General features: G+C 42.8%; 1 protein-coding gene and 1 non-coding gene across 2 annotated transcripts in view; both read left to right on the top strand.

Annotated features, from left to right (window-relative positions):
* Positions 1 to 4281, top strand: part of WDR88 (WD repeat domain 88) — a 38147-nt gene extending 33866 nt beyond the window's left edge. Inside the window, exons 12-13 of the mRNA XM_057492864.1 lie at positions 1855 to 1947; positions 3885 to 4281. Of these exons, the coding sequence (XP_057348847.1) occupies positions 1855 to 1947; positions 3885 to 4052 (261 nt within the window). The 3' untranslated portion in view covers positions 4053 to 4281. The remainder of the gene's footprint in view (positions 1 to 1854; positions 1948 to 3884) is intronic.
* Positions 4282 to 6358: 2077 nt separating this feature from the next.
* Positions 6359 to 6432, top strand: TRNAT-AGU (transfer RNA threonine (anticodon AGU)). Its single transcript has one exon. It is a non-coding gene; the product is annotated as a tRNA-Thr (tRNA).
* Positions 6433 to 18718: the final 12286 nt, after the last annotated feature.

The following is an 18718-nucleotide window of genomic DNA, read 5'->3' as shown; positions in this document are numbered from 1 at the left end:
CTAAGTAAGTCAGTCACTAAAGGACAAATATTGTCCTTCATGAAGTACCTGGAGTTGTCAAATTTATAAGGACAGAAAGTAGAATGGCTGTTGCCAGGGCTGGGGGAGGAAAGAAGGAGAGTTATTGTTTAATGGGTATGTATTTTTTGTTGGGGATAATGGAAAAAGTTTTGGTATAGATAGTGGTGATGGTGACAAAATATTGTGAATATGTTTAATGTTACTGAATTATACACTTAAGAATGAGTACTATTATGTTATGTGTGTTTTACTACAATTAAAAACCCCAGCAATGACATATTTCTTTCTGTGCCATATAACAGTAGGATATTTTTACTTCTCTGTTTCCTTTTCCAGTACTACTTCTCTGAATTGCCTTAGGACATCTTTCTTCTCTTTTATGTAGTGTGAGTCCTCTTATGTTGTTCTTGTTCAAGATTGTTTTGGCTATTTTGAAGTCCCTTAAATTTCTATATGAACTTAAGACCAGTTCATTAAGTTCTACAATGAAGTCATCTGAGATTTTCACAGGGATTTTGTTGAATCTATGTAACATTTTGGGGGTTAATTATTGTCATCTTAGCAATATTAAATTTTCTGATCCATTGAAAACAAGATGTCTTTCTATTTATTTTTGTCTTCTTTAGTTCCTTGCAGATATTTTTTAGCTTTTGGTCTATAAGTTTTGCACTTCTTTTGTTAAATTTATTGCTAAGCATTTATTCTTTTGATGTTATTCTAAATGGGATTGTTTATTTAATTGCACTTTCAGGTTGTATATTGCAAGAATATAAAAATACAATTGATTTTTATATATTGACTTTATATACTGCAATCCTGCTGAAATTACTAGTTCTAATAGATTTTTAGTTGATTCCTTAGGCTTTTCTATATGCAAGGTCATGTAATCTTCAAATATAGATAATTTTACTTCTTTTCCAATCCAGATGCCTTATATTTTATTTTCTTTCACATCACTGTCTTTGGGGAGATAAAAAAATCTTTTGATTGATTTGGAAGAACTTGCTGTCTCAGTTCAGACTCGTAAGACTTAGTGTCCATGTGTACTTTCGCATTCCCTTTCCACCATACGGAATCCCAAATTCTTTTCCTCGTATCATGTAGTATTCTTTGTTCTGGTTATTTACCCCTCTCATCAGCTTTTACATGTCTGTCTATCTGTAATTATTCTCAGTTTCATTATTTGAATTCTTAGAAAACATGACCACAGCATTCACAATGTTAAAATTTTTACCAGCACTATCTTGAAAAAGCAAACAGTTAATCATAGGTAAAATCAAAGACAGACTGTTAACACCCCTAATGACAATGCAGTTAAACTGAATATTTAAATTGCATCACTGGGAGTGAATCACGGTTATGGATTTTAAAACCCCAGCAATGACATATTTCTTCCTGTGCCATATAACAGTAGGATATTTTTACTTCTCTGTTTCCTTTTCCAGTAGACATTCCTGTAAAATGCAAATTGTGGAAAATAGTGACAGCAACTATGGAAGCTGGGTCATCTATCCATATCCGTTTGGCACTGGAAACAGTTCTGCTTTCAGTTTGTATTTTGGGGGCCACTGTGTGGGTTTTGTTCTTTTTCCCCAAACTTCTACACCCACTGCTGAAGAAAGAGCCTTTTTAAACCCTGAATGGGTTTTGCCATGATGTGGGATTTTCAGTGCTAAGTCTGGGCTGGTCCTGGAGAAACCAGGACAGTTGGTCACCCTAACCCTGCTCCTCTGCAGGCTGAGGTTCTCCGCATGGAACCTGGATGTGATACACCTCTCTGGTCCTCCCAGCCTAATGAGACCATCTTGTGACTGCTGGTTTAACTTGTTTTAGGATAAGACCTTGAGACTATGGAATATTGAAGAAATTGACCAAATTCCTTTGGTAATCAAGAACAGAAAGACCCTGGGCCTAAAGGTGAAACAGGTTGGTATTGGGTAAAATTAAACTCAATGAAGGCTTTCATTAGTTCCCTCTATAAGTTAATTTATTCTCTGGACAAACAGTGGGTAAAACCATGAAGCAAACAGATTGAAATTCTTGCCCAGAGAAAGCTTATGTTCTAAAAGGGGAGAGAATGATTATAGAAACAAGAAAAATATGTAATAAGGTACTCTGCACTAAGTAGTTTGGAAAATAATAACATGGGAAAGGGAAATGGGAGTGCTGGGGGCTGCAACATTTTAGAGGGTGGTCAGGATCGTCTCACTGAGAAGGTAGTGAGGGGATGAGCCGTGCAGGTGTTCAGGGGAAAACGTTCCCAGCAGAGAGAACAGCCAGTGTGGAGACCCTGAGGCAAGAGGGAGCCAGGTGTGTTTGAGGAGCGGAGTGAGTGAGGGGCAGTGGGAGGAGAGGAGGCTGAGGGAGCACCTCCAGAGGAAAAATAGCTGCACACACTGCTGGACACCGGGTGAGCCTCCTAGCCTTCAGCAGCAGATCCCCTGGCTGGGTCCACATTGCCCCATTTCCCATGGAAGGGGCTCAGCTGTCTGTGTTTCTCTGGTGGAGGGTCTTGGTGGTAGGGTGGGCCATCTGCTCTGCCAGTTACAGCCAAGGCTGGCCACAGAGGCTCTCTCTGGGCAACGGAGGCCAGTCCCTGCAGCCTTGCAGTCAGACAACTGGCTGTCACCTTGAGAGGCCCTCTAGAGTCCACCTTCCCCTGGAATCCTGGCGCCACCCAGGCTTGCCTCCTCTCAGAAGGCCTGGCTGAGAGCCACTGCTTCTGGAAAAGGCTAACTTGGGAAGAGCACCGCAGGCAGGGCGGTGAGTGGTGGGACCCACGTGGGCCTCACCTTTGTGGTTAGCTGGTCCTCATGGCCTCTGTGGCCTCTGTGGCTGTGCTGGCCCTCAGGCAGGCCTTGGAAGCTGACGAGCTGCAGAGCCGTGCTTGTCAGAGTCCTTCACCTGCCGCAGGAGCTGCCTCCTCTGAGGCCTGTTTTTCTAGGGCTTGGCTGTGGGGACTTATGCCATAGAATAAGAAAAGTAAAGAATCTAATTTCTTTCTTGAAAAAGAAAGGAAAGAAAGAGACCTGCCTGAAGCTGTAGTGAAGATGAGCCCTCTGCAGTCGACTTCCTCTGAATCAGTATGAGACACTTCAGAGACGAGATTTCCCAGAGGGCCGGCCCTGGGCGGGGTCTGCCCCACCTCTCTCCTGCAGGCCTTGGGCCTCAGAGCAGGCAAAGGGGGCAAAGGCTAGGGGCTCGCCATCTTGCAGGCTTGTCTCAGGGGGACCGTGGTGTGGTGAGAACCGCTGAGAGACCTCTGCCCATGGCCCGAGAGCCCACCCATGATGGTGCTCCTGTTTGTGGGAGTTCGATGTGGTGAGCGAGCTATGCTGCCATATCCACTGTTCTGTGTGCTGTGGCTATTAACAGGCTCAGAGAGGAAGGAAGATGCTCAGCACCTTCATTATCTAGTAAAAATTCTTGCTGTGTTCAGGAATCTTGCCTACTTGTTTCTCACGGTTCTAAGTTAGGTGTCCCCAGGATGTCAGGGAGTTAGGAGACAGTCTCAGCCCCACAGTCCTGCTCTGCACAGAGCAGAGGATGGGATAGACTCCTACCCCCTGCCTCTCCACTGCCAAGTGGCTTACCAGTCCTGTCCCCCTGAACCCCCATGGCAGGGACCGTGATATGACAGTACCAGCATAGTTCGTGTGGGGGAAGAGAGGGAGAAGCCTGTGCTCATGCTCTCAGTGGCCTGCAATTTCCACCCTGTGGGGTTATTGCAGACCTGGTAGAAGAGAGCAGCTCTGACCTGGGCCGTCCAAGGTGGTTGGATCAGGTGGGAAGGTTCACACTGCCTGCCTTGTTCCCCTCTGACCGCCACCTCTTTTCTGCCCTTTTAAAATATTTCATGTCAGTGTGAAGGATGTGACAGGCCTTTCTCCACCTATGAAACTGATGTCTTTTCTGAAACAGTCAGCAAATGTGTGTTCTGCCGAATGGATTCAAAAGACTTGTCAGCAGAGACCTCATCATCAGGAGAGGATTCACCAGCAAGATGGTGCAGCCCAGGCAGTGCTGACTGATGGCCATGGGGCCTTCAGAGCACAGGCCACCTGCTACGTAGGTTTCTGCGCTTTGCAGGGACCTTTCTCTGGGGTCCCTCCCTAGCCAGGTGGGCCTGTCAGACTGGGGCAGGTGTTGAGCCCTGGCTGGGTTCCCACCACCATGACACCTCAGCTCCACAGCACCCTTGGGGATCAAACACTTTGGTTTTAATTTTTATGCAGAATAAATTTAGATTCATTTAGAAAACAGGTGTGCAAGTGAATCCTAGAAGCATTTTTGCTATTTCTAAACTTAATTCCCTGGTGTTCATCCTGTCTCATTTTTGGAATACATTCTGGACCCACACTCTGGCCCATGTGTATGTACTGCTGTCTCCTGCTTCCACAGCATATGGTACAACATAAATCAACTACTACAGAAAGAGCAAAGGTTTTCATTAACAAACATGAAGGGCTCCCTTTGCCACGGGGCATGGCTCACATGATTTCCATCAAATATCATTAGTATGCCCCTTGGCCTGTTTTAAAAACTTAATTACAGGACTGATCTATTTAGTGTCAGTTGACTGGCATCCAATAATTCTGTCCACGAGCACCATAACTTGGTAGTCATTATGTGGGCAGGTTCAGTGCTTGATACTGCTGTCCTCGGTCACAACCCTGCTGATTGCTCAGACTCAAGCTGGTTGTTCAGTATTTGTCCATTGATTTACGTGAACGATATATGAACATGACAAAACTCCATGCCCTATGGCTAGAGGTCTCTCTTCTCTGTGAGAGAAGACATGCATAGATGTATTCTTCCCCACTGCTGATGAGGAAGGCTGAGCTGCATACACCAACAGTGTATGGGCACATGGGTTCTCAGAGGTTTTTTGCCATTACAAATAATATGGGCAGGACCCTTCTTGTGCATGCATTTTTTTGTAGAGACATTTCTGTGGATGCCAGCAGAGGAGTGGCTGGGTGAATGTGAAACAGGATAGGAAAGAGCAAGAGGGACTCCATTTAAAACTGAACTTCTGTCTTGGGGCTTAAAGGTTAAAAGGAAAAAACTAGAATGACTTTAAAAACAAAGAATTTCCATTAACCATCCTTATGACTAACAATAAATTGACCATATTTTATAAGCTAGAACAAACACTCCCAGGAATTAGTAATCAGTCCCTGTTTTCACTAAGATCATTACCTTTAGTGAAGAATTTACAAAATTCTTTTATGTTGAGCTTATCCAACAGAAGCATCAAAAAGGAGGCCCTGACCATATTTTGGGCAAGTCAGTGGAGCAATGTCTGCTGACCATGGAGTGGGCACTACTAGAAAGCACATAGTGGAGATAGCATCATGAGATAATTCGTCAATGCCATTCCTTCCCAAACCCCTTACCCTCTGGAACTGCCTTTTGTAAGCCCTATGTATGCACAACTCGTTGCAGGAGCTCACATTCCTCTTTCTTGTCCGCTCCCTTGTATACAAGCTATCTCTAATAAACGCTGCCTGTATGCTTTTATATGAGTTCAGTGTTTATTTCCCAAACACTGAAACTCAAGAACCTGGTCTTTGGAGGTCCAGGAACAAACGGATTATCAATGCTTGGTTTTGCTGTTGATCGAGGCCTCTAAAAAGTTTGGGACTAAGTGGCTGATGTGTCTCAGTGAGGAGACCCAAAAGGGGCACGTGAGAAGCCTGGATGGGGAGGACCTTGCCGTGCTCCGGCAGCAGAAACCTTCCCATGTGCGATGGTGCCGCTCCAAGGCCAGCAGGCCTGGGCCCATGAAGCTCTGGATCCCTCAGTGCCTGGTATGGGCTCCAGGACTCTTCCTCGGCCCAGGGTCCCGGGAGAAGCAGCCCAGATGAAGCTATGGGTATGGTCTCGACAGGCGGTCGGATGATCCCAGGGTGGGGAAGGCGATTGACCCCATGCTCTGAGTGCGGTCCAGGCCGCCAGTGCCCTGGCTCCGATGCATGGGCACCGCGAGATATGCGCCCAGACCGCACGCCCGGGGAGCGGGCAGCCCGGCCGCACTGGAGCGGCGGGGGGTTGGCTCGCCGGTCAGCGTGGGGCCCTTCCGGGCGCCCCTTCTGCAGGGAAGTAGGCCTGGCCTTTGGGCAAGCATTTCCCCAAGACCGGCCACTTTGGCTCCGCGCACCGTGTACCACCCAAATTTCCGGCCTCTACCTCCAGCCAGTGGCCTCAGATCAATCACCCCTAAGGCGGTTCCCACACTACGCACGCGCTGGCCACTGATATAACTTGTACGCATGTGCACAGAGGATGGAATAAATGCTGATAAGGGACAAATTCTGGCCGTATTCTTGCGGGCGGCGCCGTGGCTTAGTTGGTTAAAGCGCCTGTCTAGTAAACAGGAGATCCTGGGTTCGAATCCCAGCGGTGCCTCACCAGAGCGTGTACCTAGTTTTACCCAAGCCCCCTTTTGCTCTAGCGCGCTCCTACCCCAGTTTCTCCTCAGTTTGGGGGTGTAAGACTGATCCTGAAGATCCATTTTAGCCAGGCTCCTGCCCGCGAAGAGGGAGTTGGGGTGATGGGCCTCCTCGGACTACGCCTCTCGCGCGCCAGCGAGATGCCGGGTGTCCTCTATGCGGACACCACAGAAGGGCTCTCCTGTGCGCGGCGCGGGGCTCCCCGTTGTTCTGGTACGCGAAGGGCTGTAGAAACACGCGGGCGGGTGATGTCCGCGGCCTCTTGGAGGTTGAAGAAACCCCACGGGGTTAGCGAGGAACGGATGTGCCCCGCGGCTGCGTTGGGGAGGCGAACCGGGCTCTGCATTTTTCCGGGAAGCGGCCGAAGACGCCTGGCCTAGCGCCCCAGTCCTGCTGACCGACTCCTCCCTCCAAACTGTGGCCGGTGTCACACGGCACAGTTGAAGAGTGGGCTTGGCGAGGCCAAGTGAGGCCCGAAGTCGCTGGCGCTAGCGAGATGTGGCCAGTGTGATTCTCAGGCCGATGGAAGTATGATAACAACCGGGGGAACGAGCAGGTGGGACTCCCTGTGCTGTTTAGAGGTGGCTTCTCCTGAGGACCAGAGGCTATGTGTGAGGCTGACCCTTAAGGTCCGGGGCGTGGCTGCTAATCTCCGGGGGTGTACAAATATACGGTTTGGGGCCTGACTCGGAGCAATTGCATCTGAATCTCAGGGAGTGCAGTGAGGCATTGGAATTAAAGCCACCCAAGAATTCATGTTAAACTTAACAAAATTCATGTCGATGCAACAGGACAATCCGAACGAGCTGCCGAAATTGCAGTTATGGTATTAGCCTATGCTCCTAATAGTCAAATTCACCTGCCCCAGGAAGCATCTCTTCTCTCTGTCCCTCCCATAGTCTGAGTTTATTGTCTGCTTTTTCTCTATTTTAGGGGTTCAGTTCCTGCCCTTTGCAGCTTGGTTGATTTTGATTGACATGCAAAGCCACTTGTAGGGATACACTGAGGCTATGCAGTTGTGATAGGAACATTCTTAGTCCAATCGGAGATGAGTTTATTGGTAAGAGGGCTTGAGTCGTTGCGGGGCTGGGTTTTTGTTTGTTTGTTTTTGTGGTGCATCTTTACTGCTAGCTTGAGGTACACACCATTAGTTTTGAGCATTTGCCTGTTAGGTAGCCATAGACACATGTTGGTTGGGTGTGTAAGTCTGGGTCTTTGGGAGGGTTAGCTGGAGAAAAGCATTTGTCGGCCATTGGCCATGCATGCAGCAGATGATTTTGAAGCCACTGGATTGGTTGAGCACCTCTGTATGGTGAGCAAAGCCAGAAATGAGAAATAGGTCCAGGCTAAAAGGCACCCCTCCTTCTGTTCTTTAAAAATGCCATGCTATTCCTGTCCCAAGGCCTTTGCATTTGCTGTGCCCTGTGCTTGAAATGGTTCTTTCTCATCTCTGGCCTTCATTAAGTGTATGACGACTTTGGGAGGCCTCTCCTCACAGTGCTTTGTACAGGGGTCTCTTCCTCCCCCAGGTCAGCTTCCAGTACATCATCCTACTTATTTCCTTTACAACCTTTTCACAATCAGAAATCATCTTCTTTGTTGTCTGTTTCTTCAAATAGACTTAAGCCCCAAGGGGTAGGGAGCAGCATATGTCTATTTACCTCTGAGCCCCTGGCACCTAACGGTGCTTGGAACATAATAGGCATTGGTGGACACATGACTTTTAAAAACTGATCATATCATTGTGACTGGATTATTCAGTTTGAGATTTTTGAACAGCTAGCCCATCTTTTCAAATGCTGTAAAGCAACAGTTCTCAAAATGTGGTTCATGGTCCTCTAGAGGTCCCCAAGATGCTTTCAGGTGGTCAAATCCATCTTCCTAAGTATACTAAGACGTTATGTTGTCTCCTAACTGAGTTTACATTTGCACTGATGTGCAAAGCAATGGTGGGAAAACTGCTGCCTTTTAGCAGGAATCAAGGCAGTGACACCAAAGGGCCCTAGGTGTTGTATTTATTCTTCATGATCACACTTTCACAGAAAAGAAAAAAAGCCAGTTTCATTTAAAAATGTCCTTATGAAGCAGTAAACATTATTAATTTTATTAAATCTTGACACTTGAATACAAACCTGTTTGATATTTTGTTTGAGGAAATGAGAAGTAGGCAGAAGGCTCTTTCGTCGAATACTAAGGTACAATGGTTATTTTGAGAAAAAGTACGTGTGTGATAGCTTGAGTTGTCAGCTGACATGGCCATGTTTTTCATGGAACACCATTTTTTGACACAATAACTGACAGGCAAACTACGCTTATTCAGACTTGGGTATTTAACAGACATTTTTTGGAAAATGAATACAGTGTGGCACTTCAAGAAAACAGAAAACTGACAGTACTTGTTGCCAGTGATCAAAATCTGAATTTCCAAGGGAAAATTATAATTTTGAAAAAGTTGTATCTGCCACTTGACAGCTTTCCAGTATTTAGAAACTGTGCGACATTCGTTATATTAATGAATATATCTTTTTGCAATTGTATAATGAGATACGTCAACATCTGGAAGGTATGCATAATTCAGTGAGCCATTATTTTCCAAGTGACCAACGAATGACCCATTTAAAGAGCAAAGCATACCAGAATATTTAAATGTAACAAAGTATGAAAAGTTCATCAGTATGGGTTCAGATTCTGCACTGCCATTTATTCATTTTTGGTGTAGTATGAAAGAATACTAGCCACACTTTTCTGGAAAAGGCTATTAAAATACTCCTCTCTTTCTCAACTACATATCTGTGTGAGGACAAATTTTCTTCTACTTGAAGCAAAATAACATCTCACAACAGACTGAATGCAAGAGTAGATGTACTAATCCAGCAGCCTTCTGTTAAACCCAAAATAAGAGAGATTTCCAAAATTGTGAAACAATGCCATCCTTCTCACTAAGATTTGATTTATTTTGTAAATAGTTTCATAAACTTGTTATTTATGGAAACATGTAACAAGTTTATTATTATGTTGAAATGAATGAATACTTGTACATTTTTCTCAGTTTTAAATCTAGTGTCTTAAATATTGATAGATACATTCCAAATAAACAAAGCCTATTTGGGATGCTCAATAATTTTTAAGAGTGCAAAGAGACTGCAAGATCAAAAAGATTGAGAACCACTGTTTTAATGCAAAAGCTTTTGGGGTCTTGAAGGGTTCTAAGAGACACAGGATCAATGGGAGTATCAGGGTGGTATGTGTGTGGGTTGCATGGATTCCCCTCGATGGGACTTCTTTGAATTATGGTGGCTAATGGAGTGAAATATGATGACAGCTCCATTTTCATTGGTTGAGGACTCCTTTGATAATGTTGAGTGAATTACCTTGATTATATCACAGAATTAGGGTTTAAATAAAGTTTTAAAATTATACAGTCATATCAATAAATCCTCATTAATGAAAATTCAAATAGGAAATACATAGACCAAAATATATGAGAAGCAGTATAGTGTTATGGGTAAGAACACAGACTCTGGAATCAAGCTGTTTCACCTATACTAGCTGTTTGTATTTATGGCCAAAAGCAGTATTTGATGCCAGCGATAAACAATGGGTACATTTCTCAACTTCCCTGTAACTCAGTTTCTGCACATGTAAAATGGGGATAATAACCATAAATACCTCATTTGGTTGCCCTAAAGCCTGAGCGAGTTATTTTCACCCATAGGTCACATAGAGAAAGTGCTACATCAGGAATTACTGTTCTATTTAGGTCTTCAACTGACTGGACAAGGCCCACCCACATTAAGGAGACCACTATGCTTTACCCAGTCTACCAATTCAAATGTTAACTTCATCCATAAACACCCTCCCAGACACATCCAGAATAATGTTGATCAAAGTCTGGGCACCCCAGTGGCCCAGCCAAGTTGGCACATAATATTAACCATCACCACCCATCCCCGCCAAAAAAAGCCTCATACGCTTTAACCATGAGAGTTTTAATTTCTCCACATCCTTGACAACACTTGTGTTATGTCTGTCATTTTTATTATAGCCATCTTACTAAGCATGAAGTGGTATCTCACTGTGATTTTGATTTGCAATTTTCTGATGACTAATAATGTTGGATATCTTTCATGTGCTTACTGGCTATTTGTATATCTTCTTTGCAGATATGTCTATTCAGACCTGTTGCCCATTTAAAGAACTGGGTTGTCTTTTTATTACTGTACTGTAATAATTCTTTATCTATTCCAAGTATGAGTCTCTTATCAGATACCTGATTTGCAATTATTTCCTCCCAGTCTGTGAGATTTTTCTTCACTTTCTTCATTCTGTCATTTGAAGTGCAAAAATTATAATTTTGACCAAGTCTAATTTATTTTTTCTTTTGTCTATTTTGCTTTTTGGTGTCATATCTAAGATTCCATTGCTGAATCCAAGATCACAAAGATTTACATTTATGTTTTCTCCTAAAGGTATTTAAATTTTAGCTTTTACATTTCAGTCTCTGATCCATTTTGAGTTAATTTTATATATGATGTGAAGTAAGTATGTAACTTCAGTCTTTTGCATGTGGATATCCAGTTGTCTCAGCACCATTTGCTGAAAATCAATTGACCATAAATATGAGGGCGTATTTCTGGATTCTCGGTCCTATTCCATTGATTTATCTTTATGGCAGTACCACACTGTCTTGATAACTGCAGCTTTGTAGGAAGTTGAATTTGTAGGAAGTAGTCCTCCAACTACTCTTCAAGATTGTTTTGGCTATTCTGGGTCCTTTGAATTTACATAGGAATTTTAGAATGTTTGTTAATTTCTGCAAAGAAGCCAGCTGGGATTTTGATAGGTATTGCTTTGAATATGTACATCCTTTTGAGAAGTATTGTCACTGTAACTATAGTAAGTCTTCCAATTCATGAATGTGCGGCGTATTTCCCTTTATTCAGGTCCTCTTTAATTTCTTTCAACAATGTTATTTTAGTTTTCAGAGTGTAAGTTTTGCACTTCTTTTGTTAAGTTTATTCTGAAGTTTTTTCTTCTTTTTAATGTTACTGTAAATGGAATTATTTTCTTAATTGTGTTTTCAGATTGTTCATTGCAAATGTAAATTGATTTTGTATCTTAATTTTATATCCGGTGTACTTGCTGAACTATTAGTTCTAATAGTTTTTTAGTGAATTCCTTATGATTTTCTATATACAAATCATTGTTCTGTGAATAGTTTTACTTCTTTTTTTTTTTTCCATTCTGAATGTCTTTCATTTCATTTTTGTGCCTAATTACTTTGGCTAGAACCTCCAGGACAATATTGAATAGAACTGGTGAAGGCATACATCCTTGTCTTTTTCCTGATGTTAGGGGCAAAGCATCCAGTCTTTCACCATTAAGTATGATGTCAGCTGTTGATTTTTCAAAGGTGCCTTTTATTAGGTTGAAGTTCCCTTCTTTTCCTAGTTTGTTGAGTGTGTTTATCATGAAAGGCCACTGGATTTTGTCAAATGCTTCCTCTCCATCTGTTGATATAATTATGTGGGTTTTGTTTTTTATTCTTCTGATATGTGTATTTCATGAATTCATTTTTAGATGTTAAAACCAACCTTGCATTCCTGGGATAAGTCTCCTGTGCATGTGTTTTTGACGTAAATGACCAGTATGTTCATCTTGGAAGTCTTTCCAGGTGGATGCTTCTAGATTCCCTGTATTCTCACTTAACTGTTCTTCACTGTTCCTGGCTTGGCTGTGGCTACTGCATGAATCAGAGAGGCCCTCCCTTGTTGGTGGACATTGTGGTGATGTGGAGTTGTCTCTGAGTCTCACCACAACGGCAAAGCTTCTGGGATCGCACGCCCCTCACACACAGGTTTCTTTCTGCACGTGAGTTAGTTTCTAAGACAAAGTTGAAAGGCAATTACTGAGTGGAGCACATACAGGCCACACTGATTTTTCCCTCCTCCTAAACTGTCCTGGAGTACTCACTCCTCCACACCCTGCCTGCACTGGAGCCTGCCAATATCAGGAACAGTTTTGTAAAATGCCATCTCATTGTTGTTTTAATTCATATTTCCCTTGTTTACACAAGGAGTTGGGCATCTTTCTATGTTTATTGACTGTATTCCTTCTGTGAATTGCTTGTTCATAGGCTTTGTTTAGTATGTCAGTTGTTTGCTTTTGTTATTGATTTGTAGGTGGAATTTATATTAGATAAGGATCCTTTGCCTTTAATAGATGTAATCACTATTATCTCTCAGAGTGTCATTTGCCTTTTACCTTTGTTATAACCTTTTATCCTTTCATTTATTTACATCATCTTTCAAGTCCTTTGGTCAGCTTATAGTATGCTTAATCTTGGCCTGGTATCTTTCTTGCTGGGTTTATTTCTAGGCATGGTGAATGGGATAATTTTCCTATTATTGTTTAAGTCCTACACTCCTACTGTGTAGGAATGCCTTTGATGTTTGGATGTGGCCCTTTAAAGTAGCCCTTTTCTCTGACTCTTATTATTGCCAGTAGTTTGTTAGATTATTTTGGCAGATTCTAAGTTGTACAAATTGGGACACTGAATGATCAACTTAGTCTTAAGGAAAGAAAAAAGATAAGTTACCAACTGGAAAAAGAAATCAGCAATACATATAAGTAACAAAATAATTTTAAGCAGAGGAAGGGGGCCCAGTGGGTTTAACAGAACAGTAGGAATGACCTCATTTTATTAAAATTTGAAAAGCCAGGTTATCAATAATCCTATTCTTTATTATTTATCCAAAAAGATATGAAAACAATATCCACCAAAAGACTTGTACACAAATATTCACAGATGCTCTAAATACAATAGCAAAAACTGGAATCAGCCTAGGTATCCATCATAAGAGATAGATAAACTGTGGCATATCCAGACAATGGGCTTCTACATGCAATAAAAAAGATTATACTTTTGATATATTTAAACCAATGTGGATAAAATCCCATGCTGTGCAGAGTACCACAGTACAGTTTATTATTCCATTTATATGAAATTTGAGAAAATGCCGATTAATCTATAGTGATAGCAGGTAGATTGTTGCTTATGTGGTAGAGAAACTGACTGAGAAGGGGCACTAAAGAACTTTTTGGGGTGATGGAAATGCTCTTTATCTTGGTATGTGGCTATGTATTTATCAAAACTCATTTAATTGTACACTTAAGATCTATGCATTTCACTGAATGAAAGCTAATCTGAATTAAAATATTAAAACAATCAAAGCTATGTTGACAGGAATACGGAGCTTCACCCTAATCTGCCCCACCCCTCCAGATCTACGCCGATTTAACTCCGTGGGCTGTACCATCATCCCCTATTTCTACCTCCTGTGCAATTCCAGCCTCTGAGATTCCAGACAGGCAGCTGGGCTAGGAGGGCAGAGATGTGCTACTCTGTTCGCTGCTTCCTTGGAAGGGTTTCACATTTAATGTTTGTCTGGAAGGGTGGCCTCAGCCTTGAGGAAGAACCTTCCAACAGCCTCTCAGGAAGAGCGCCACCTTCCTGCCAGGGAAGGGCTTGGAAGGGGGTCTCAGCTGGGGGAGACCAAACCAGTCGTCCATTTCCTTCACCCCACTCCTGTGTGGTTATTTTTTTAAGTCAAACTGTAATGTTGAATATACTTGTGCAAATGATAATTGTGAGATTTAATTTAATTTAATAGGTTAATGTGGAAAGAGAAAATATTCCATACCACATTTTATTTCTTATAATTAATTAATAGGCTAATTTAAACAGGAAACATTTCAAACCACATTTTATTTCTTGCAATTAATTGAATTATACTTTAATACAAAAAAACTCATCAAAATTTACTAGGTGTAGGATGGCTTACTGTGTTCTCATGAGGTTAGAAGGTCCAGGGGACAGATTCAGGCTGGCAGGTCAGTAGGATGGTGAGTGAAGGGCAGGCGTGGGAATTAGCATGGACTGCTTTCCAGCCTTCACGGTTTGGGTCCTCACTGCTCTGTGTCACTCTATTGCTTCCCTCTAAACAGAAAGTGGCTCCTTTCTGTTACAATCAATTATTTTAAAAAATGAAATCATACCAAGTCAGCCAGTAGCTGTGTTTACTCTGCTGCGTGTGCCAGATTATCTGGTATATCTGTGCGTGTTGGGGATGGAGTTGCATAAAGGAACTTAGGAACCTTGCTTTAAGGTGAGTTCTGGGGGCTGATGAATACTCTAGGGAGCGAGTCTGCTGGTGAAGGCCTCTGTGAAGCTTCTGTGGGTTAGCCCCAAGGGCATAGCTAAGGCTGCTCTCGGGGCAGGGGGTGGGCACCTGGGATGGCTGCCAAGCAAGGGACTTTCAGTAAATCTACACTTGTTACTCAAGCCCTGGACTTGACCAGGCCAATCAGATTTTCAATGGGATGTGCACCCCTGATTTCTCTCTTTCAGTGAATCTCAAAGCTCTTTTTAAATGCACGATAGTAAAAGAATTTTGTTTGACTCACAGTAACTTATAGTACAGAAATATAGTTATATAAACCCATTTCATCAAACAAATATTTCTAGACCACATTTTCTAAGTTTATAAAATACCATTACTGAGCCAATAATTTATTGTAGGTCAACAGCATTTCGCAATAAAATTGGAGGCAAACAAGTGAAGAGATCCGCAATTATGATTATGGTCCTTATTCCTTACACTCTAAAATGAACACATATGTAATTCTCTTGTAGTAATCGATTAGCCACAAAAGCAGGTGTCATCATTTCTCCCAGTAATTCTGAGGTAATACTGGATTTTATATTCACCACCACCACCACCATGTGTATGTATATTGCAAATATATATCTGTTGTTGCATCTTTTACTCTCTAATTTTTGTAACAATTTTTAAATGGTAGCACAATTCTTTAAAACTACTTCTATTGCCAATACATTAAACATGCAACATGAGGCAACAGAACGTGCAAATGCAGGTACCAGTCCGTGACAAAGAGGCCAGGGGATTCTGACAGATAAAGTGAGTGTAAACAAATCAAGTGCTTCTGGCTGGGTTGTGTTCCCTGGCATTTTCCTTAGTGCCCTTTGGAGGTGGCTCCAATGGAATGAAAGGGTGTCAAGGCACATGATGGGCTTGTCTCTGGGGCAGGTCGCAGGACCTTTTGGGTGGGAATGGGTGACCTGCAACATCCGCCTGGTCCCTGGCTCTGCCACTGCCACTTGGGTCTGTGTGATCCTCAGGACTCCTTCAACTGAAGAGAAAGGGGCCTTCATTAGTTCCTGATACTGCAAAGTCCCAGGGTGGCACTGGCTTTGGGTTGGGGTGGCTCCAGGGTCTCCAGCAATGCCCTCAGCACCCACTCAATCTCCACCCCTTGGCTCTGTGTCCTTGGGCTTCCTCCTGTCAGGCAGGAGGGCAGTTGCTGCCAGGCTCTCCAGACTGGCATCCTGATGCCCCACCAGCTCAGGGTACACAGAGATCGCCAGACTCTGAAATCTTGGACTGAGCCTTGTGAGCCAGAGCTGGGCTCAGATCCTTCCTGGACTTGATCTCGAGACCAGGGGAAGGAATATAAATGATGCAATATTTGGCTTAGGTCTGGATCACAGACCGGCACCTGAGACTCAGCTGGGGGTGGGGGGCTGGGGTGCTGATCAGCTCCACTCACCCTGGGGCTGAGCATGAGGGTGTTGAGGGTCCAAAGACAACTAGAGATGCTGTTACCAGAAAGAAGGGAGGAAGGGCTGTGTGGGCGAGGCACACAGTGTCTTCTCGCTTCTGAAGGGACCCTTGAAAATCTCAATTGCTGAGTGGAAAAAAACAGAAGAAGGAAAATACATCAATGTGACAGTGGTTATTTATGCTTAAAAAAAACCAAAAAAACTCAAATATGAATACCATAATTTCTATGGGTACACATATATGTACATAAAAAGTATTTTTAGGGTCAGAAGGGTCGATATTAAATTCATTTCAGTGGTTACCTCTGGAAAGGTAGGGAGGAGGCTGGGACGAGACATCAAAAGGGCTTTGGCTTTAAATGTCCTGGGCTACTGCATTCCTGTCCTGAGCTATGGGCCACACTCCCAGAATCCCTTTGGAAGAGTTGAGCTGGATTTCTGTCACTTGCAGCTGAAAGTGTTCTAATGCTCCCATGTGTCTCCTTGGACATTTATGTTTTCTTCTAGAGAGGAGAGCTTTTCCACATCACCTGTACTGTTCCTCAACTGGCCTTCTCCTCCGGAGTATAAGTGGTGGGCCCCTGTGGCTGAGCCAAGGCACGCTGCTCTCACGCTCATCTTTCATCATGTGAAGGCAATCCTCTCTCACCTACTGCATGCAGGGACCTTGCGTGGAGAGGGTGCTCAAAGGACAGCCCAGACAGTGGTGTCATAAGGAGGGTACCAAGACTCGCCTGACATCATCTGAATCTGGGGCTGAGAAATATCGAAGAGTAGCAGTGACAATGGGAATCATGTTTGGGGATTTTTGCCTCCCCAGGAGCAGGAAAAGACCTTGTCGCTTGAAGGTGTTATAATTCTGTTGAGAGATACTATTACTGTTGCTGTCACTGTCACTATTGTTACACCTCATGTGCACAGTGGTTCTCCCTGCCTTCCAAACTTGGCTCTTTCATGGCTACCTGTGGCCGTGCTTTGGATTGAATCAAATTCTACTTTTACGCTTGCTGACAAAATTAAGGAAATTGGAGTTATTTTGCTCTCTTTATAGAAATAAAATAAAAACAAAAGAAAATGAAAAGAACATTATCCCTCAGTTTGCCCAAGTGGCACAGAATGTTATTTAAATAAACAGTTTTGGGATGGACATTTCAGATGCTTGTTCTCCAGGAAAAATTTTACTCTCTTGTGTTTTGCACAAATTCCTTTGTTGACAATGTAGGTGTTCGAATGGAAGAAAGCCCACCCCAAGGATCTCAGTGACCTCCTGTCTGCACACAGTTCACTAGGTCCCAGGGATGATGTTAAGCTGAACTTGGCTTCAGCTACCTGAGAGAACGTAAATTTATATCGCCAGTGCTAGATAACTTGCTTTTTCCTTTGTTAGCTGAGATTTAGGAGCTGGAAGGGACCTATGAGCTTCTTGGCACTGATTATTTCAGCTGCTCTGATGCTAATGATTCACATCTTGAAAACATAAAATATCCTGGAAAGCTGCTAACGGAGGAATTTCAAAGTTTGCTCATTCTGTTGACTAATGTACACTTCCGAGAGTGGCACAGTTTTATTTGGTCTTGTTCCTGAGGGTAGTACACATACTTCTCTACTTCTGAATACTTTTTTTCCTTGAAAATATTGCAAAAAGGAGGAATAGGCAATTCACAGAGGAAGAAAGGCAAATAGACAATAAACATATGAAAAGATGTTCAATTGCATAAATGCAAATTGAAGCAATGGGATGGATGTTTTTCCTCCAGCCACATAAGAAAGTATTATATAAAGGTTGATGATAATCCTCTGAGTTGCTGAGAAAATGAATACTTTTTATATCCCACTTTCTAGGTGTGATCTGGCAATGTGCCTGTGTTTAAACTGCTTCCTTTGGTTCAGAAACTGTACCTGTAAGGCACTCATCTTGAAGATCTGATTAGATCCCTTGTGAGGAAGACACCTGTCATTTACTGAAGATTGTTCAGGAGGGAGACTAGAAACAACCTAATGTCCGCCAACAGGGATAGGTTAGATGAATGACATGTATGGTTCTCTAAGGAGTGTGGGGCAGCTGCTGAGAAGGAGGGTGCAGGGCCTCATTTGTGAATGTGGAGTCATGCTGTTGATGTCCTGTGGGCACAAAGTTACAAAGCTGTGCTTACTGTGATTGCATTTATGTAAAAAACCATCTGTATGTTTGCATTTTAACAAGTAGTCTGACTGGCCACAAAAGAATGAATTCTCTATGATGACTCTTACATGAGATATTAGAAGAGTCAAATTCATAGAGACAGAAAGTAGAAGAGTGGTTTCCAGGGGCTACGGGGAAAAGGGAATAGGGAATTAGTGTTCAATGGGTACAAGATTTCAGGGTGGAAAGGTGAAAAAGTTCTGGAGATGGATTGTGGTAATGGTTGCACAACAGCCTGAATATACTTAATGACACCGAATTGTACTTAAAAATGGTCAAAATGGTAAACTTTATGTATATTTTACCACAAGAAATTTTTTTTAAAAAGTAGCTGAAAAGATATTTGCCAAAATAACAGTGTTATTCTCTGTATGGTTGGTCTTTGTTTTATTTACAATGAGCCTACATTACTTTTAT

The sequence above is a fragment of the Manis pentadactyla genome, chromosome 15, assembly GCF_030020395.1.
Source record: "Manis pentadactyla isolate mManPen7 chromosome 15, mManPen7.hap1, whole genome shotgun sequence".
NCBI classification, from domain to species: Eukaryota; Metazoa; Chordata; class Mammalia; order Pholidota; family Manidae; genus Manis; species Manis pentadactyla.
Note: the sequence above shows the minus strand (reverse complement) of the source record. Positions and strands in the feature narration are given on the sequence as shown.